Below are 21,624 nucleotides of genomic sequence, written 5' to 3'. Positions count from 1 at the left end.
TATTCACCAGAGACCTGGTTTGGAGACTTTACGACATTGGTTCATCCAACTGAAGTGTATTCGGAGTAGGGATCCCGATGCTGACTTAACAAAATCAAACTCTTGGGTTTAAACCCATAGCTCAATTGGTTTGACACATTGCAAAGCATCTTTGTTGTCATGGATTCAAGTACAGCTTACCCATTAAAAAAACATCACTTGAGAAAACTATAAATTATGATTATGGGTGGGTTCTAGCCTGGTGAACTTGTAGCCATGAAAACCTAATAGAAATCAAATGCCTTTTCAACAATAGCACTGTCTAACATCTATACTTGTTTATATGGCCCTGCCAAACATTTATATGGGCATAATTAAACCTCCTTATAACTTATCGGTCTTTGGAGCCATCTCCCATCTAAATCCTTTCACCCTCACACCCTTCTTAAGTTATGAATCCATCGGATACATGAGCATACAAGGTGTGGCATTGCCATCACTATCAAGTATTCAACCATGATGAGATGTAGAATCACAACTAGCTACCAAGTCTAAATTTTCTCAGAAAGCTCAAGTATGTTTCTGGTAGATTGGCTTCATATTTGGGTCTTACAATTCCTCTGCATCCAACAGAATTTGAATTATTTTGCACAGTTTGCTCCATTCTTCTCCTCCAACTCATATTTTGAGATATTTTGCATTCGACCCTTTGCAACCATATAGAAAAAATTGAACCTTGTGGTTTTCACGATTCACTCGTAATTTGACATCACTTGTGAGAACAAATTGCCCAAGTAGCAGAAAAATACTAGGAACCCAGTACAAATAATAGGTCGCAATATAGAGAAACAGGAAAAAAAGAGAGAGCAACAAATCAAATAAAGACACAACGTACATGATCCACTGCTAAGGTCTACATCCATGGGTACAGACAATCAAGAACATTTATTACATATAATGAGTAAATTTAGAAAACAATTTATCAAGTCCTCTAAAGACACTCTACTTACAACCTCCAATTGATCCCTAATTGAAAACCCTAACTTCCTTGGGGACTTGCCCTTCCTTGAGAAGTCCTGGATCTCCCTCCCGTAACAAGTTTAGGATTCCCCCTAAGAATTAATTATGGACCCTCATCATTCTTCTGGCCGACAATGCCTCAAGATGAGATTTCAAACCTTGATTAAGTTTATCAATTCCCTGCTAATATACAAGCAGAAATAATTTTTAAAAAAAACAAGAAAATTTGAATAAAAGGTCATTGCTATCGTGATCATACATCAGCGAACACGCACATTAACCACAGATGACAAAGAAAAGATAACTCAAGGTTTTTATTTCTTCTTTTTTTCAGAGACAATATGAACACAAGTGCGAGACACACATCTGACATACATGTCAAAAATAACAGTTGCTTGGAAATGCTAGTTTGCATTGGAGATAAGAAATATAACGAAAATTGAACATGCAACCATTAGGTGTAGTGAGGAGCTTCAGTCTATCCATCTGGAAAGTGCTTCAGAACTTCTTAAACGTATCACTAGACCTCCAATTTCCGTTTGCATAGTATGCACACATGAAATAACTTCTTCAATTTAAGGGGCACTCTTGAAGCAAGCAAGTTTAACTTCAATCATTGATTGCGCTTCTAAACGCAATTTTACCGGCGTTTGCGTCAAAACGCCGTGTTTTGAAGCTGAATCAAACGCATCCAGCTGCTGCGTTTTGACTTTGCGTTAAAATTTTGCGGTTTGGAACGCAAATGAGAGAAGCGGTTTGAGAGAGCTTTTTTATTTTGCGTTTGCGGGAGTTTGAGATACTGAATAAACGGTTCATCTAAAAGACGTTTCTACCCCTCCCTATTTTCTCCATCAAATAGACGAAGACAGAAACTCTGTTGAAGCTCTGTTCAACCACGACGACAGAAGCTCTTTCAACCTCTTTATCGCACACATAGCAGCCTTCACAGCACGACAATAGAAGCTATTGAACCTCTGTTCAACCTCTTTCTCGCACACACAGCAGCCTTCTCAAACCTCTCTCTCTCTCTCGAACCTCTCGGACACCTCTATCTCTATTTCATCTTGGTCTTCAATTGTCTAACACAGTTGCGCACAGCTGTTGGATCTCCAACTCGCACAGATCTTCGCAAAGTTCTCCCTCTCGCAGCAGATCTCGCATAGATCTGCAAGGAGTTCGACTTCTGCATCAACTCTTACAGGTCTCTCTCTCTCTCTCTACATCGAAAATTAATTTAATTTCTATTTTTTTGTAAATCGAATACGATTTTTAGTTTGGGGTTTTTGATTTAGAGAATGGGTTTTACCTGTATATCCATCACAGTATCGATCTCCAACTCAACTCACCAAGATTTGAATCCCAAACGAACAATAGATTCATATTTTCTCAGGTTTTAGTTCCCACAACTTCAATAGATTCATATAGTTTAGGGTTTTATAAAATTGGGTTTTCGATGTCGATTTGTTAACCCAGATCTACAATGAATCTGGATTTTGATGTCGATTTGTTTATGTATTTTTATATTTTCGGGGGATAATTTTCACTTTAATATAATTTTTTTGGATTGGAAATGATGAGAAATATAAGTTAATTGTTATTATCTTTATAGAGGTAAATCGTAGGAGATTTTGGTTAGATCGGAACTCCAATTGGACAACAGACAGGAAATTAGACATTTTTTAGAAACCTAAATCAAATATTGATAATATTTGGTAAAATTTTTCTAACCAATATACATCGGTAAAATTCAAAAATATTATCTCTAGGAAACAATATAAGAATATGATAATGTAATTTTAGAATATTTGAATATAAGTTGAACATGATAGAATTTAGGTAATTTTCTATTAGTCTATCATGGAAGTTTGAACTCAAGGAGGGCATATCATTAGTTTTTAAAAAATAGGTGTATCTCAAATATTCTTTAAAATGTGTAAGGTGTATCCAAAACACCCTATCTTATAAAATATTCTAAAATTGACTTTCATTCTTGCTTGTATATATAGGTTCAGAAGCATGTCTATGCCCGATAAGGATAAACCTTGCTTCTTTTGAATTTAATAAGTTTAGGCTATTGAACTAGTTCTTGAAGGAAAAAACTGTTTGTTGCGGGTAACCCATTTCAAGATTTTGAAGAAACTCTCTTTCCATTAGATTACATATGGCATTTCAAGAAAATGTTTCAAATTTTTGTGAAAATGTAGGGGCATGAAATAAATTCAAAACGCCACGTGTCTTATAATGAAGGAGGGTTCATTTAAAATTTGAAGCGGGCTGCCCGCTTCAAAGTCCCGCTTGATTTATCTTAGTGAGAACTCTTATATTGTGTATGAATATTTATTATTGGAATCTTTATTATTGTGTATGATTACTGGGTACCATACGCTTCCCTAAATTCAAATTACTGTTGGTAATATTTTTAGCCTTATATGTTCTTTTAATGGAATTGTTTTGTTGGTAATAGAATTTTATTATATTTATCTATATTTATTGTAATTATATATTTATAGGGGTATTTTAATAATTTTTGATGCATTATGTGTACATTATGTTAGATTGTGTATTATACAGGTATTTTGTTTATCAGAAAAATTTTATATGTCTATTTTTAAGAGGAGATGCTGTCGAAATTTCTATAGAATTATAAATTTTTCTATATTTTTTTTAGAATTATAAATATTTTAAAATTAAAATAATTATATTTATAATTTTTTATATAATTTTATTATATTTATATATATTTAGTGTAATTATATATGTATAGGAGTATTCTGATAATTTTTATGCATTCTGGTTGCATTATCAACCTTAAGGGCATTCTGGTCATTTTACCCTACTACAGCAAATTTTAGAAGCTGTATCAAACAGTAATTACCAGATTCTAGTCAACAGCACAGGAGTTTTAAAAAGCTCTATCAAACAAGTTTTTCAGCTTTTCAGATTCAGACAGCAGATTCTGACAGCAGAAGCTGACAGCAGTTTTAAGAAGCTGAATTAATCAGCACCTTGCCCTTCCTTGAGAAGTCCTGGATCTCCCTCCCGTAACAAGTTTAAGGATTCCCCCCTAAGAATTAATTATGGACCCTCATCATTCTTCTGGCCGACAATGCCTCAAGATGAGATTTCAAACCTTGATTAACTTTATCAATTCCCTGCTAATATAGAAGCAGAAATAATTTAAAAAAAAACAAGAAAATTTGAATAAAAGGTCATTGCTATCGAGATCATACATCAGCGAACACGCACATTAACCACAGATGACAAAGAAAAGATAACTCAAGGTTTTTATTTCTTCTTTTTTTCAGAGACAATATGAACACAAGTGCGAGACACACATCTGACATACATGTCAAAAATAACAGTTGCTTGGAAATGCTAGTTTGCATTGGAGATAAGAAATATAACGAAAATTGAACATGCAACCATTAGGTGTAGTGAGGAGCTTCAATCTATCCATATCAGTCTATCCATCTGGAAAGTGCTTCAGAACTTCTTAAACGTATCACTAGACCTCCAATTTCCGTTTGCATAGTATGCACACATGAAATAACTTCTTCAATCTAAGGGGCACTCTTGAAGCAAGCAAGTTTAACTTCAATCAGCCAAAGTTTGAAAATGTAACAAATGCTTATCAAATCCAAGAAAGTCATCTAAAGGATAAGGCTTCAAACCTTAAAAATTTGTCATGAATTCGCTGAAATCCATTGGTTGTACTCGTCCATCCTTATTATAAAGGAGCTAGAACCTGAGGATCCTCCTCCACCATATGCCTTCATGTTTAAAGAGGTAAAGGAAACTATGATTCAGACATTCAGTATTGCAAAATATTCAACTGAAGACAAATAGGGGGAAAAAAGAAAGAAAGAAAAAAGACGCAAAAGCTTGCTGCACAATGATGCATACCTTAGCAACTTCAGAGGTGTCAGTATTGCTATCTGTGCTCCTCAAGCACATTTTAAGATTATTCCGTTGCATGTAAATAACTGCACCTATAGGCCTGCCATCATTAACAGAATTCATTTAGATGATGCCACCTATGTCCTTCAACTAACAATCACTATAAAACATTGATAGAATAATAAGGAGAGATTTAACTAGAAGTTACACGAGACTGCAATGCTGACTAAAAAGTTCTAAAGAGCCACATGGCTATAGGAAGAATGACTTTTGATATGATTCCCAAACGTTCAAACAAAAAAAGAGCTAAATTTTGTCGGTGACTAGGATAAAAGAGAGTGGGGTTCTTGAACCAAGGCTTAGAACTTCATCTCAAGGCAAGAGAAAAACCGAGATTGTCTCACTAGAAGATTCTCAGATATTCTTGAGCATTCCGAGACAATCCAAACCATTTCATGTTTAGATGTGAATGTTCTATTATGGTCTTGGCCAAAGCATTTCAAGAAGATCCAAAACTTTGAACCATGCTGGGACCAACAGTAAAGGCTCCATTCATGCTAGAATCAGTGTAACCTATGACACACTTTCTCATCAATGCCATGGATAAACCAAAAACAAATGAGTATATTATTTTTATAAATTGTAAGGATATGCTCAACAAGTCAATCGAGGGACCTATTTTCTTATTACTCTTATGAATTGTAGTCATACTAGAGTTTACCCGTGCCTACCGGCCAAGGAATAGTCTTTGGGATCAAGGGAGTAGAAGAAGAAAGACAATAAAGTTGGAAGGGTATTATTAGAAAAGGAGGGAGAAAAGGAAAGACAATAAAGTTGGAGGGGTATTATTAGAAAAGAGGGAGAAGAGGAAAGGTACAATATAAAATTGAAGGCCTATTCTTGAAAAAGGAGATACAAAGGAAAGACAATAAAGTTGGAGGGATATTCTCGAAAAGGGGAGAAGAGAAAAAACAATAACGTTGAAAGTTGTCCTCAAAATTTGTGGCGAGATTAAATCCCAACTCCTCTTCACGGGGGGAATAAAGATTAAGAAAAAAGGGGTGAGGGTGGGGGAACAACCGTCCTATTTTATTATATAGATGAATTGCATGGATGTACAATTTATTACTCATCAATATAGTGATTCCTTTTTTGATTCATGGATGGATGATTATATTATTATAGGTGAATTTAGCTTCCTGTGGGAAGTTTGTATTCAAAATTCCGACTTAGGAAACTAGGGTGGACAGCCAAAGGTCCACCACAGGTTTACTGATTCTTCAAGTTGGTGTTGACCAAGAATGCTCATGACTAGAGGTCAATGGGGATAACTCCTTGCACACTAGCTCTCTGCTTCACCGTAAGCTAATGCACATGAAAATCTCACCATATTAAGATGTCTTAAAGACAATTTTTTTCCCTAGATTGTTCCCTTGACTTGAGAATTATTAAAGTTAATTGAGTTCATCTTAGGCTTTGATTTTCAAAAGAATGTTGCCTCATTAAAGGTTTTTATTCGCTAAAGAACATCATTATTTATGGTTATTGGATCAGTTCATCAAGTTCATAGCGAGACATCTTAGTTTTGATGGTGTTGAAAGGGAATTTCTAAGCATAGAGTGGTTTTGGAGAAATATCAAAAGACTAGGACCTAAAGGGAAATTTTCTTTACCTTTTTTAAAAACGGCATACTTGTAATTAAGTTTAAGGAATAAGTGTTATATGCTAAAAACCAGGACACCCTACCTTATTGGCAGCCCTATTTGGGTTGGGATTGGCAACTAATCTACAGCATCTAAATATACCCTGAAGATCTCACCCAAGAGCCTAGTTTACAGTTCTCATTTAGTGTGGAAATTAAGAGATTCCTTTCAAATCAAAAGAGGGTTAGATTATCTAATGCACTAATTGGAGGCAGGATGCACATTTGTGGCTTGAAAGAGAAACAAGAGAAGACAAGAAGCCGAATTATTTCATTAATAAGTATTCCTAAACCCAACTAGAATATATAACTATTTGAACATTTTAGGAGTGTAGAATAGTCCTTGGAGCGTAATGGACAAGATCCTGTCTGATTCAGTGAACTGCAAAGCATAAATAAGTATAATGCGATTTTAGGTCCACGGCCAATTCAAAGGGTGGTCTAACATTTGACAATATAAATTGATGACCATCTGTCTGACAGAGCTGAAAATGCATGAACAACTTGAGAACAAAGTCCTGACAGTCAATCTGGAAAACCTATTCCCAGGAAACGTTACCGTAAACCAGCTGCAGCACTCCTCACACTAAGTTCCATGCCAATTTCATTGCTTAGGCCAGAATTTCCATCAGCTCTAATTCCCTGGAAACAACAAAGGAATCAAGCATTGCTCAGATATTCCAAATATGAAGAATAAGAATTGACTACAACTAACAAATAAAATATACATCTCATGAAGCATTCCTGATATCTAATGTAGCAAGATCTATTTATGAGGTGAGGATTAGAGCATATGTCATTGGGTGGTTCAATAAGTAAGCGGACATGTAGAGACCCGCGATACCATGAAAGTAATCCAACCTACATGAGCTGATTAATCAATCAATAAACAGTTACAAAGGTTTGATAACAGCCAAAGTAAGAACTGTAGTCTGAGAGTTAATTGGGAGAGAGTGAATAATACCAAACACTCTCCATAGAACCCTTTGCCCAACCGAACTTTGAAAGCTTTATCCAACAAATTATTTGCGGCCTCCTGGTTGGAGGAGATATGAGAATTTCCTTTGGAGATTAAATCCATAGAACTGATCTCCAGTAACTGTTGACAAAGACAATACTCAAGTTAAATTGTGCAAGTGTATTACAAACTGAAGCACATGTTCTTGTGCTGATGAAATAACAAAAACCAACTATGTACGTGCTAGCTCATACCCCTGCCCAAATCAATCAGATCTATCAAGTGATTGGGTATCAGGCACCGGTTACAAACAGAAAACTTGCATGACCGGAACCCAGAACTGAGTCAAAAAGGATGGACCACAACCAAGGGCGGAGCCAGGATTTTCTTCCAGGGTGGGCAAACTTTAGTAGTCAACTCAACTTATAATATCAAAAATGTGAAAATAAAAAATAAAAATTTGGAAAACTGTAACAATATGGAGTTAATTTAAAATAAAAAATAAATGTGGGGTAACCTCACATTGAGGCTGCCCTGCTTTTGGAATTGGATGGAAACGTTCACTCATATCCTTCACAATCACACATCCCACCATGGGACTAGGTCTTGTGTAAAAGTAAAACCCATATTAATATTATTTTTTTCCTTCCACATCTGATACCAACTAAACAACCATTGTTTCATGAAACAATGGGAGATTCAGATACCCTTTAGAGAAAACTGCAAAACCCATTTCTTAGTTTTTGAATTGGAGACACATTGCTCCATATAGCTCAACTGGCGGGAAATGGAGGTAGAAATGGTAAAAAACAAAAACAAAAATGATGGTCGAGATTGAATTTCAGAGGTAAAAATGTTTGAAGGAGTATTTTTAGAGGTGTAATTATAAAAGCACCCCACGAATTAATAAGGGCAACCCACACCATAGCTGAATTGTTTTGTCTTCAATTTTCAGGAAGATGAAGATTAGTCAATTTGAAGAAACTAGAAAGTGTGTTCTTGAATCCAAAGGCAAAGGTCACATGGAGATGGAGGAATCACAATCACAAAAATATATACAATTACAAATACAATGAGATTTAAAATTATGCTTAAGAGAGACAAAAAATATAGGAAAATTGGGAAAGAAAAATCTGAGAAGGTATGTGATGTACCTTGCCCTTGTTCAGTTCTTCTGCTTTTTCTTCAAAGATGAGAGGCTAGATCGCATGAGCCAAGAGCCAAGAGGAGGAGAGACGATACGGCAGGTGAAACGAGAGAGATGAGAGGTCGAGAAGAGATTGCAATTTGAAAGGACGGCAAGATATTATGAGTTACAGTCTTTACAGACTTGCAAGTTGTTAAAAGAAAACCTAATTTTGTTAAAGACTTGGGGAAGGAAATAGATCAAATTACAAATTGATCCTTTAAGTTTGTTAAATATTTGCAAGACATTCTTATTCTTTTAAAATTTATAAAGATTTTAAATTTTTGTGAAAACTTAACCTACAGACCCTTAGTGAAAAAAAAAATAAAAAAAATTAAATCCAGGGTGGGCAATTGCCCCCCTGGCTCCGCCCCTGACCACAACTGACAAATCAGGTCTGGATGGCTCAGGTTATTGTGTTCCAAAATTGACACTCCTATTTAAGATCACATTTACACTAAAAAGAATTCAATAGGAGATTATGTAAGGTTGAAGTCTATCCATTCAGAGGCACTTCCCACTACTTCTTGTTATGGAACCCATGATATTATCTGTGGCCTAGATTTCTTTCTCCTAACCATCTCTTATCTGCATTTTGAAAATTAGAATGTTCAAAATCCACCCTCAACCCCTTTAATTTGCATTAGTAAAACATAGATGCAAATAAAACTCAAGCGACTGACAGAATTTTTTTAGCATTAGACAATAATAGGTAAGATCCCTATGGTGATAATAAATGGTCCAAACAAAATTCTTGACAAGTCGCAATAGGTGTAAGTAGCGAACATGTACTCAAGTGTCTTATTAACAATTTTTGGGAAAAATTTCAATGCTATAAATTGATATATTTTCTTGATAATTTTATCATCAACAAAGCCTTATCCAAAGTCAAAACTACTTGGGGTCAATTCCATAAATCATGTTTGGCCATTGAAGTCTATCAAGGGCTATATTGATCTAATGTTGCTGGATTTTAATAGGGTAGAACAGGGACTGTAAGGACTTAGGAGTATGTTTTGGCTAGGGAATACATAAGGTTTATGAGACTGGTTATTGGCTATTATGAATGGTTTAAAGCTAAAATATCTGGGTTTTGGAAAGGTGAGATGTGGCTGCGGGTTAGGGAGAGAATTAATTTATATCCATTTTTGTGGGAAAAAAAAGTTTATATTTAGATCAATACTACATTATTATTATTATTTTAATAGGTAAATGCTTGATTAGTGGTTAGTGACAGGTACAGTTGGTGGAAAGCATAAGAAGTATGAGTTCAAGGGGGTTTGAACCTAGGACTTGGGAACAACTCTCCACACGTCTTACCACTTAGCCAAGTGGCACTTCTTACTACATCATTTTCCTATCTCAATGTAATCAGATAAGTATTTATTCAGTATCCACGATAGTTTTCTTATCATTTATAAGGTGTAACTATCACTCTAAAATACACACAATTAAGATCACAGCAGAGGACATGAGCATCGATGAGTCTCTTACAATAATCATATTTCCCAGGATTATCATTGGAGTAAGAAGTAAACATTTATAAATCAATGAAGAAAAATGTCAGGCAGGGGTGAGCATAGATTCATGTTACCGAACCTGATCAAACACATACGGATTAGTAATGCAATTCAACTGCGATCGCACTTCACTGAGTCCGATATTAAACAATTTAACATCAGGTAGGCTCCATCTGCGAAGATCCCCATCTTCTATGTACTTGAGTACCCCCACCAGACGATCTCTATCTTCACAGTTAACTAGACTTGCAGCCTCTCCCTGTGGCGACCAAGGAAAAATGCATTCTCGAAGCCATTCCAAGAGAAGGGAAAAAAAAATTGCTCACTAAAGCTTAAAATGCAACAAGTGCTTCTACTTACATCAGTAGATTTTGCTTCTGCAAGTTTATTTGAGAAGTAATCAAACACAGCTCTAGAGCTACTCTTCTCAACATTGATGTGAATTTTCAGATTCTCTGGACAATCTTCTCCTAGAGGAATCTTGGAAAGTGTGGATTTTCGATGATCGAATACTATAACCCTAATTGAAGCAATAAATACTTGAGAAAAGTAAAAACTATGAACAAATTACAGCAGAGAAAAAGGGCGAAATAAGCTTACCTGCCTATCGATTGGGAAAGATTAACAGAGAATCCTTTTGGTCCGAAGAAATCGAGAAGATAGCAAGTCTCAAAACGTTCCACAATCAAATCTTCAACCCTAGAAAGAACAAATTTTAGAAACTGAAACGAGAGAAAAAATATGAGATGAGATTTGGTTGAGTAACCTGAGAGGCTCGAATGAGGAGAAAGGTAAGATGAGAGAAGGGAGGTTGAGATGAGAATGGTAGAGATGAGCGAAGAGAGCTGCAAAAGCTCCAGAGAAAGAAGGGTAGTTGTAGAGAACCAGATTGGGGATTCTCTCTTCAGAAGCCTTAGTTAGGGCTTCCAATGCTGCTTTCGATCGAAACTTTCGTGCTCGAATTAATGGAACTGTAGATGAGAGTGAGATTCTCCATCTTCGAAGAATGAGAGATGATGAAACCATGGAAGCATTTGCAGACACAGTGACTGTAGTGAACTACTTCCACACTCAGCCCTCTATATTTCATTTTTCAATTTTTCATGGAGGGGGGAAATTACTTAAAAAACCCTGAGGGAGGGACACATTTCAAATTTCACCTTCCAGTTAGTAAAATCTTTTTTTCTTAGTACCAAAGAATTCTTGTCGTCGAGATTAAGACTCAAATTGTCGAGATTAACAATTCAAATTATCCGTGGATATGTCAAAGACCAATGTTTGAATTATTGAATTCTAATTAGGACATAAAATGGGTCAATATTTTATCGACATCCGAGTGATCCAAATTCAAATTTAATAGGTTTTGACCCTTGGTACATTTGAATATAAATATGGATTGGTTATAGATTGATGTCTATTGACCTGAGTTGGATTTGGGTTATATGTGAATTCTTCCCTATATCTTTAGATCCAAATGATATACTTCTTTGAAATTATATTTTGTATTTTCAAAATAAAATTTTCTATTGTTTTAATGTAACACTAAATCTTATTAAATGAATGAATTATAATTGTAAAATTAAATAGTATAGCAATTAGAGAAAAAAAATTGTTAAATGAACCAAAATTATCTAACCTGATCGACTTGAATCAAGTAATTCAATCGGTTCATATTTAGGTTTAGTGAAAGTAAAATGGTTCAGATACGAATCTAGATATAAAATTTGGATCTAGGTATGGACATACTTAAATTTGATCCAAACCCAACACATTTAAAACTCTAACTTTAATCAACTATAACTCTAGATATCAAATTCAGCAATAAAATGATGAATTCGACAATAGAAACACACAAAATATTGGATAACTCTTCTCGAAGTATACAAAATACATATATCATAATTGCAAAACATACATTCATATTAAAAGTGACAACATAATCTTTAAAAAATTTAGAATTTTAATTTAATTTAATTTAATTAATTAATTTATAAATCATCAAAATAAATAAAAAAGAATATATCTAAATATTCAAAATTAAAAATATATCATTCTCCATTCATTATTCACAATTAAAAAATGATAATTCGTTGAAAAATCTAAATATATGAATAGAGTCGTGATAATCTAATGCCTCCCTCTGACATATGCCCCCCCCCCCGCCCCATCAAAGAATCATAGTTTATTTGCCTTGAGATACACAAGGAAAAGATTTGTGATTCATTGTATTCCGAGGCAAACGATCTACGGTCCTGTCTGTGATTTGGGCGTATGTTCGAGGGGCACATGAATAATATGAGAAAAGGGCAGTTTAGGTATTTAAAGGAATAATATAACGAGATAAGAAGTTGAGGGACGATTAACTAACTAGACTATCAGCTAGCGCCCAAAAGTGAGGAACTATTTACAAAGAAATCCCTTGTACAGAGGTCTAGTAAGTAATTGTCTAGAGAAATAATAAAGAAACCGAGACACGTGGAGATACGGTCACATCCCATTACCTATTTAACTTCTCGGCATCGTAGTTTCCATCCAATTTTGTCTCTCCTCCACTCTCTCTACTTGGCTATCTGGTAGTCTCTCGATACTTCTTCTCCATGTAAGAATCAGATCTCCACTTCTGCATTATTTTTGTTTCTTTTTCGTTGATTTCTTTGGATTCTTCCTGCGTTCTTATGTGTTTCGAGACTCGTATGTTCTATTTTAATCTCGAATTAGAGATATGGTTATGTTCGGATTCTTTCTTTCAGTACAACATCACATTTCATGTATTCTTTTTGTTGATCTTCACTTGGATTTCTTGGATCATTTCTGTAAAACCCACTGATTTCTAATCAGTTTGACGTTGCAAGAGGTCTTGATTGATCAAAGATCTCTGTTTGGCATGATATGTGATCACATTAATAAATGATAAAATCAGTAGTCATGATTTTCTTCTGTTTATTTTATGTTACTTTTTCTTGTTAGTGTGTGTGTTATTGTAAAATTCATAGTTTTATTTTCATATAATATCTCATTCATTTATTGTTGAGAATAAGTTTTGAACTCAAGACCTTTTGAGTGTTTTATTGTAAAAAGTAGTACTTTCCTTTTTTGGTGAAACATAAAAGAACTCTTTTCTTTTTCCTTTTCTATTTTACTTTACTTTATTGGTTTTTAAAGTTGTAAAAACATCACTACTTTCTTTAGTCCCACATCGGGTAAATACAAGGAAAATTCTCAACTTATTTATGATCTCTTTCTCTTTAATGCTTGAGTGTGAGAGAGATAGAGACTGGGCCTCGCGCGCACATGGGGACTCAAGGCATTGTGGGACTGCAGCCCATTGAGTTTGGGGCCAACTCGTCGGAAAACCTTAGTGCGCATACGATGCGCGCGCAGGGGGGGTGCAGATTTCGGGATTTAAGCCTCGCGTGATAGGCCCGTTTTTGCTAAACTTTTATTTAATCTCAATCGTTGGTTTGTGTTTTATCTCAACCGTTGATTGGACTACATTTGTGAACCGATGGCTTGCTGTTTATAAAATTAGTTTTTTACCCTTTTATTCAATTACAGAAAACGAAATACTTTTTGATCTCTCTTACGAAATATTTTCTGAACTCTCTTCTTCTCTGATTTAAAATCTTGCTGCTTGTGAAAAGTTCGATCTAATCGAGTTCGCCGTAGATCTGCTATTTCCGAGTGCACGGTTAGCAGACAGTGACTGTTGAATCTTGGAAATCAAACGCCAGAACCGACTGCACTGAGGATTCAATCCTAAGGAGGCGAAATTGGTTTTAAGGACAACGGCTTCTCCGTGCCTCAGTCACCGATAAGTTCTTCCAATTTCATCGAATTATTTACATATTGCTTATAATTCATTGTTTCAATAAATCAGATTCATAATTATTTCCAACATGTGTTTAGTGAACCCATTGATATACCGCTGCAATGAATTTGGCTTGTTTATCGGCTTTCTCTTACTTCTTGGAACCCTTGCTATTTTTGCTGTAATCAGTGGACTGTCTATACGTTTTATGACTTGTATTTCCTTGACAAGTTGTATTAAATTGTTACTACATCACCACAATAAAGATTATCAGTTCTTTCTTAATGGTTGGTTGTCTTGAAGGTCGTTTAAGAGTCCGACTTCAAAATTTCAGTAGAACCCTCTTCGCAACATGGCATGTGGCCTTTTTTATTTGTTTCGTCCCCCTACTTTTTCATGAATATTTAAGATACCTCCTTGGAGACACCATGTATAATCCAAAAAAAGAGGATTCTATGGAAAATTTGAAGTGGGCTGCCCGCTTCAAAGTTTTTTCCGTCTTTTAAAGAGCTCTAGAGGTTTAAGGCATGGTGATTTGTTGCGTTCTTTCTATTTAATATTGTTTTCGAGGATTTAGGTACACTCATATTGAGAGTTATGCCACATGTTATCTGGTTTTGAGGCCGGTGTTGGAGCTCCAAAGGTGTCCCATATTTAGTTGTCGATCCTATTTTTGGTTTTTTTAGAGGTCTCCTATGATGGTTCAAGGCAATATCTGGTACAACAATCAACATATCAAAAATGTATGGTGTTTGTGGTTATCCCAAACCTTGGTCATATTGCAAATGTTTTAGACTGTGGGATGGAGAGTTTCCGGCTAGCTATCTTGGTTTGCTACTTGATACGGCTTTCATAAGAAACCATGCGGGATCCACCCAGAGATGAGGAAGGGCATAGCATGCAATAGCAATAAGCCCTGTTTGAAGAGGTTCATATACAAAATGTCTCGAAATAATACCCAGAGCAGGATTATTTGGATTTTGGAATATATGGAGGAGTACATTACAAGACATGCATACCCATTGAAATTACTTAGCGACCATATTTACGGGGGCAATAGCGGTAAATGCACAGAATAGTTGGGAAGTATTCAAGAAAGAGTTGGTATGTTCTTAAGGCGTGCAAGTTGAGGTTCTTATCTAAGGGTGAGAAAAATGGCCTTTGTGAAAAGCACTTTAGCTAGCATGTCAAGTGTAATTTTTTCCTTATATTCCATCTCCCATAGTTTCAAATAGCTATTGGATAAATTGATTCGGGACTTTTTTGGATTGATAAGGAAGTGTCTCATTAAATTCACCTTGTCAATTTGAAAACCATTTTTTCTTCCAAAGAGGGTGGTGGGTTGGGGTTTTGTAGAACAAGTCATGAATTTGGCCTTATGGGCAAGTGGTTGCAGAAATTTGGGGCTGATCACAATGTTCTTCAGAAGAGTGTTATTCATGAGAAATATGTGTCTGGGAATTCTAAGTGGGAGTGTAGAGTTGAGATAGTCTTATGGTTGTAAGCTTTGAAGGGGTATTCTTAGCTCCAAATTTGGAAAGGTTGGCACTTAGAGTTTGTTATAGGATCAAGATTCATTTATCGAAAGATTGTCAGTGATTGTCCGCATAGATTCCAGTTTTCAAATTTTTATTCTACAATTGAGAACTTCATAGTTTGGTTTAGATGGATACTGCTATTGGAATTTTGGTTTTAGAAAGTGGTTCAATGTTTGAGAGGTGAGTCCATCTAGCCAACCTTATTAAATGCTTCTCATAATTTTTTATTTCTCCCTTGGTCAAGGAAAACCGGGTATGTTCTTGAAGTTGTGATGGTGTCTCTTCTGTCAAATCGTTTTATCAAGGTCTTCCCAGCCCCTTTCTTCTAATTACCTAGCTTTTAGTATTTGGGGATCTATGATCCCTTTCAAAGTGACTTTCTTCATCTGTGCAATTGTCTTTGATGACATCTATATCCTGGTCCGAAACTCAGATTTCTTAATCTTTGGTCGCAAACCAATCAAATCTTATCTTTTTTTCATCAAATTTCTCAAAATCATTTAATCACAGTGGGGTAGAAGCTAATTTGCAATCTCTCATTATATTTTTCAAATTTTCTTTCAATACTGTTTTTGTTTTAATCTTTCTTCAAACATAATTCATTCATTTCATGAGTCCGAACGAGGATAAAACACCAAGTCCAGATGAGTTTTCTATGGCTTTATACTTATAAAAAAATGTTTTATTTGTTATTTATAGGTATAGTGTTAGTGTGATGCAATTATCATCTGTCCTATTAGCTAGTTAATCAGTTGTAACTGTTTTACTTTTTTTAGTTAGTTACAAGGGCATTATTGACTTTTCATTCTAGTTAGTTAGTTAGACTTTTCTGCTAATTAGTTACAAGGGCATTATTGACTTGGCATATCTTTTGTTTTGCTTATAAATAGGTTATTGTAATCAGTTGTAAGGCAGTTTTTTTCATTTGAATGAAATAAAATCAGTAGAGTTTTTATCTAAAAGTTTCAACCAAATATGAGAAATCTAAGATCTGATCTCGTCATTTTGGTATCAGAGCTCAGAATTTGATCTGATTTGGTGAAGTTAGTTCAATTGAAGCAATAATTTATCAGATTCAGTGATGTGCTACTTCTATTGGGGCAGAGATTGATGTTTCGCGACATGAAATTCTCTGAATTTTGATGCCTTTTCCCATAGATCTGGTTGCAAAGTTCGAGATCTGGATTCACTCTCGCGATTTGTAGACTACTCGTGAACCAAATTTGAATCGATAAACAATTGTGATTTCAGATTAGGAAGTTAATTTTGAGTAGCTGAGATAAGATTGCGATCTTATTGTGTTTCGCGACTCAAGTAGTGATCTGGGGATCTGGAGTTCGAATCAGCTGTGCTGTTGCAGTTTGATTAGTGATTTGAAGCTCATTTCTGTTGGTTTTTTGGTGATTCGACTCAGCTGTTGGTTAGTTGGCTGTTCGAATACAGAAATCATTGTCATCTGAGTTTGAAGATTTTGTGTTCAGTCTTCCATTTGATCATTTATTGATCAATCTTGCGATAAACTGATATTTTGATCAGTTTTACAGCTTGTTTTCAACATTTGAAATGAATAGGCAACCACGTGGAAGAAATCAGTGTGGTAGGGAATGTGCTAATGCTGCAGCAAATCAGGAAGGTACTGCAGCAGATCAATTTCCTAACAATCGCAAAATGAGGTGGAACAACTAAGGACTCAAGTTGAAGCCTTGATTGAACTGGTCCAGTGTCTTCATCCTCCAATGGAGCAACCTAGAGTGCATCATAATCATCCTAATTCCAATTCTGAAGATGATGACACATCCAGCTCAAATTCTTTGAATTTTGAGAGTCCTTTTGGAATGAACCGGAATAATAATTGCCGGTGGGAAAACAATATCAAGGTAGATCTTATGGAGTTTCAAGGCAGCCTAAATCCTGAGGAACTTGTTGATTAGATCAACACTCTCGAAAGAAATTGTGAGTATTATGAGGTCTCCGATGTAAGAAAGGTGAAATTGGTGGCCATTAAACTAAAAGGAAGAGCCTCCGCATGGTGGGAACAATTGCAACTCACTCACCAAAGGAGAGGCAAAAGTAAAATTCGAGAGTGGCACAAGATGAAAAAAAGTTGAAGGGTCACTTCCTACCTTTCAATTACATGTAAACCATGTACACAAGTTTGCATAACCTTAACCAAGTTGGAAGTGTGGAGAAGTACACCGAAGAATTTTATTAATTAGTGGCTAAAATTGATTTGAATGAAAGTGAAGAGCAAATGGTTGCAAGGGACGTTAGTGGATTGAAAACTAACATTCAGGATATTCTCAATCATAATTGCACCTACTAACACATTTTTGTCACAACACAAATCAGTTCATGAATTTTTTCCATTGAATTATCAACCAAACAGGATAAGAAGGTAGATATTATTTTGATATCTTCTCTAGCTTAATTATCTAAAAATTAATTGATATCTTCTCTATCATAATTGTCCGGTTGAGGAATGAAAGAATGTCTATGCTGCTAAAAATCTTTATGTATCATTCTATTCAGATTATTCATAGCTAGGGGACAGTTGATGACTAGTGATTTCCTTTTTTAGTAATATTTTTTTTGTCCTGCTGCATGTATACTTGTTTCCGGCACATTTCCAGTCAACATTGTTGTGACTTTCCTCTTATGATGCTTCAATATTATCATCTCTTCTGCATTATTTTCTGATCTAGTCATGGTAGTTTTCATAACTAACATTTTTATTACTTACATTGTATACTTTTTAGTAAACACAAATAGTTATTATACCTTAACAGTCAACAATCCATTTCAAGGTTATGAGAATTCTGATACAAATTAAAAACACCTGGTATGTGCAGTGGTTTTTATTGCTATGTACCTTTACATCTATTGTTTGTTTCATTGATCATGCCATACCAAATCTAATGGTGGTTGTGCTAAATGTATCTTGGAAGCTTATATCCCACATTGCAGTATGAAGAAGCATACTGTTGTAACCGCAGAGCAATTTACTGATGGGGGATCAAGTGACATCTGTCCACGGTTCATCGATCCATTTCTTTAATGCAACTGTAGTCTGCTGCAATTATCAAGGAAATGTTCTGGGATTAATATTAAAATGAAATATTTTGTTTTCTTAATTGAATTTCCAAGTTGATTGTAAGAAGAAATTACCCCAAATTTATAGATTTCACTGGAGCCTCATGGTTTTGTTGCTGTGGCTGGCTTAGCTGGAGATGAACGGTAACTTGCGAGTCCTCCCCAAGACTAAAACCATTTGGCAGAACTGAATTTCTATTTGCTCCAGTAGCATCACTTGTTCCATAAAGCTGAGAGCCAAAATTTTACGCCTAGGGTTAGTTAGAATACATCTCTCACATTTTACCTTGAGTTAAAAGTTAGGAGGGTATAAGTGAATGAATGTTTGCATCTAAAATTTATTGGGATATTTGAAGTTCATACAAGTTGTCCAAAGTTTGATGATTACCTTCTTGTATAGTTCCATGTTCTCTTGATGAATGCAGTTTACCTCCCTATGCAGCTCCATATTTTCTTCATGAATGAGGTTCCCCTGCAGTAGTCAATGAAATTTAGCTACTTGGTTTACTCTTGAACTAAAGAATGGGATAATTAGTAGCCATTGTTTTGGGAAGACCTTTCGGTATTGTTCTTCTATTTCATTTGTTCGAATTTGATCCTGAAAAAGTGGAAAAAAACTATAATAAGATTCTTGCATTTCCTCTCTATTGTAGGCATTGCATGAGGGCTAACCTTCTGCATGCGAACACTGCGCAAACTCATTTCCAATTGCTTCTCCAAATTTTGTAGATCTCTGACACCCAGACCAGAAAGCTTTTCTCCCATCAATTGCCTGAGATGTTTACAATGCAAATGTAGGGTCATGTTATGGAGACCTTTGGGTCTGTAATTGTTTAATACTTGGTCGAAAAAAAAACTTGTTACTTTTGTACTTAATATTTGGATGTCCTTTTCTTCTACATATTACATTTCCTGTTTTCTGTAGCATAATTAATATGATTTTAAATTTTAAGAATTACATACGTCATTTGCTAGTGGCTTGACACAAGTCATGCATTCCCATATTAATTATGCTATACAGGGGCGGATTTAGAGTGGGGGCTGTGGGGGAACTTGCCCCCACAAGAGTTTTCAAATTCCATGGAATAATGAGCTATTGCGACAGATTTGAGCAGCGGATAAAGAAATTTGCTACTATTGCACCCACAAATTTTTTTTCCACTCTTAATTGCCCCCTCAACTATTTTAATCACTCTTAATTGTCCCCACAATATTTCTTTTTTACCCTTGGTTGCCCCCACATGAGCAAAATCCTGGCTCCGCCCCTGATGCTATAGAAAATTGGAAATGTAATTCATAGAAGAAACGGACTTCCAAATCTTAAGGAAGTACAAAAGTAACATGATTTTAAATTCTCCATGTTTCCCCATGTCACTGACTTCAATCTCAGTTCCATCCCCATATTGAGAGTTTGTCATTTTGTGGATTTTCCGCTGCTTTAGTATGTATTTGATAACCATTTTTACCTCTATCTGCATGTGGTGATACTTTTGCTAGTATGGAAATTGTAGTGTAAATTCTAACTTCCTTGTACTACCTTGCATAAGATTACCAATGTGAACCTTCGGAGCAGCCACCACATTAATACCATATGATACGTAGTGTTTACTCCCATTAATAATAGCCCCTTTGTCTTCAAGTTGAACAACGTTTCCACGAAGACCAATGGAGTGTATATAGGTGCAAGTTATTGAGAAACATTGGATATGCCCCGACTACATTGAGGGTGTCTTGTAAGATGATATAACACCAATGTAATAGCTTGTTTTAGTACACTAATATCTATACCCTGTTCATGCTTATGTACTTTGTTTCAATTTCTACTTTTGATGTAAAATTAACTCTTTAGATGTTTTGAGGATATTAATTTTTCTTTTAGCATGATTTTCTTGTGATACATTACAAATACTTGTCAATTACATTCTTGAGGAAAGAAATGAAGAAATTGCAGATACACTCAAGAAAGTGATATATCGACTACCATGACATAATTAGATTATTTGGATGTGAAGAAGACTGCTTGGTTTTATTTATTGACCTTCTAGTTAAGTTCAATCTGTATTAATTGTCACATCATGAATAGAAGGCTTTTGTAGCCAAAAAATGTATCGTATTGCATTTTATGTGCATATTAATTTTGTTTTATTGTAATTTGCATTTGGTACTTTAGTATTTCATACCATTTCTTTTTATTAAATCCCTCAACATTCAAAAACTGTCTTCCAAAAGGAAGGACGAGACTATATATATATATATATATGCGCATGCCCCAAGCATAGAAAACATTCTGTTATTCTTTGTTTTCTGACCTTAATTTACATTTTAATTTTTAATCCATTGTCTGATTTCTGAATATCTAGGTCATGTATCAGGGTCACATATGCTGCATTGTATTCTTATAAGCACACATAACTGCTTATTTCTAAATCGTGCATTCCCATATCTATATGCTTATCAAGTATGCCTCTTTTCCACATTTAAGATTCAGTAAAACCAATGTCAAAGAAACAAGGTCCTACCTATAGTTTTCTTGCAAGTTATGCAGTTGTTGCTTCAATGTTGCTGCTTCCTTTTGCCAGACCTGGCAATTACAAGGCACAAAGCTAAATTGATGCAAGGTACGCTGATAAGATTTCAACTAACATGACTAAATTGAAAAAAAAAAAGAAGCTTATAATTCTAGAAAACTTGCACAAAAGGAGCTAAAGAGAGATAGCATAAGCTTTGGTTCTGATTTAAAGTGTATCCATTGAATTATGTTTCTATTGTTGAAATCTGAAGGCAACATGATATTGTTGTTTGAATTTTTGATAATTTAAGAAGCAAAGTACTCTTAAATGTCTTTTTTTTTTACCGCATGGTCTTTGAACTTGTGAAGAACTAATCTTTTGAGCAAAGATACTATCTTGTTTGACTGCATGGTATT

General features: G+C 35.1%; 2 protein-coding genes and 1 long non-coding RNA gene across 11 annotated transcripts in view; 1 reads left to right on the top strand and 2 right to left on the bottom strand.

Annotated features, from left to right (window-relative positions):
• Positions 1-858: 858 nt before the first annotated feature.
• LOC147406884 (heat shock protein) lies at positions 859-11,341 on the bottom strand. 7 transcript variants are annotated; one of them, XM_086435220.1, is made up of 10 exons: positions 11,029-11,341; positions 10,863-10,961; positions 10,623-10,782; positions 10,342-10,521; positions 8,711-8,755; positions 7,563-7,697; positions 7,158-7,240; positions 4,903-4,996; positions 4,671-4,769; positions 859-1,179 (listed from the first exon to the last, which is right to left on the bottom strand). In XM_086435220.1, exons 1-9 carry the CDS (start codon positions 11,286-11,288, stop codon positions 4,683-4,685), a joined length of 1,143 nt encoding a protein of 380 aa, XP_086291346.1. In that variant the 5' UTR covers positions 11,289-11,341; the 3' UTR covers positions 859-1,179; positions 4,671-4,682. The 7 variants fall into 7 exon arrangements, with proteins under 7 accessions (XP_086291346.1, XP_086291347.1, XP_086291350.1 ...); XM_086435221.1 differs by lacking the exon at positions 859-1,179 and adding an exon at positions 3,998-4,151; XM_086435224.1 differs by lacking the exon at positions 859-1,179 and adding an exon at positions 4,016-4,154.
• A 1,373-nt stretch (positions 11,342-12,714) lies between these two features.
• The window catches only part of LOC147406883 (uncharacterized), a 19,226-nt gene continuing 10,316 nt past the window's right edge, over positions 12,715-21,624 (top strand). For both annotated transcript variants that reach the window (XR_015176627.1, XR_015176626.1), the window contains exons 1-2: positions 12,715-12,861; positions 13,904-21,316. This is a non-coding gene — a long non-coding RNA (uncharacterized LOC147406883). The remainder of the gene's footprint in view (positions 12,862-13,903; positions 21,317-21,624) is intronic.
• The window catches only part of LOC147406882 (MADS-box transcription factor 23-like), a 26,022-nt gene continuing 22,934 nt past the window's right edge, over positions 18,537-21,624 (bottom strand). The window contains exons 4-9 of one of the 2 annotated variants that reach the window (XM_086435217.1): positions 21,218-21,279; positions 19,371-19,470; positions 19,255-19,296; positions 19,087-19,170; positions 18,774-18,928; positions 18,537-18,675 (exon numbers count right to left, since the gene is read on the bottom strand). In XM_086435217.1, coding sequence (XP_086291343.1) covers positions 18,660-18,675; positions 18,774-18,928; positions 19,087-19,170; positions 19,255-19,296; positions 19,371-19,470; positions 21,218-21,279 — 459 coding nt within the window. In that variant the 3' untranslated portion in view covers positions 18,537-18,659. Of the gene's footprint in view, positions 18,679-18,773; positions 18,929-19,086; positions 19,171-19,254; positions 19,297-19,370; positions 19,471-21,217; positions 21,280-21,624 lie in introns of both variants that reach the window. The other variant, XM_086435216.1, reaches the window with a different exon arrangement.

This window comes from Akebia trifoliata, chromosome 3 (genome assembly GCF_017979445.1).
Source record: "Akebia trifoliata isolate Shusen 1 chromosome 3, ASM1797944v1, whole genome shotgun sequence".
In the NCBI taxonomy this organism is placed as follows: Eukaryota; Viridiplantae; Streptophyta; class Magnoliopsida; order Ranunculales; family Lardizabalaceae; genus Akebia; species Akebia trifoliata.
The sequence above is the reverse complement of the archived record's forward strand: the minus strand, read 5'-3'. Positions and strand labels throughout refer to the sequence as shown.

What these genes read in the sequence shown, in the direction of transcription:
- LOC147406884 (XM_086435220.1), bottom strand. Translation starts at nt 11,288, where the DNA reads ATGGTTTCATCATCTCTCATTCTTCGAAGATGGAGAATCTCACTCTCA. An exon ending in AGTGCTGCAGCTGGTTTACG is followed by an intron (nt 4,997 to 7,157) that starts GTAACGTTTCCT and finishes TAATGATGGCAG; the next exon opens with GCCTATAGGTGCAGTTATTT. An exon ending in ACACCTCTGAAGTTGCTAAG is followed by an intron (nt 4,770 to 4,902) that starts GTATGCATCATT and finishes TTAAACATGAAG; the next exon opens with GCATATGGTGGAGGAGGATC.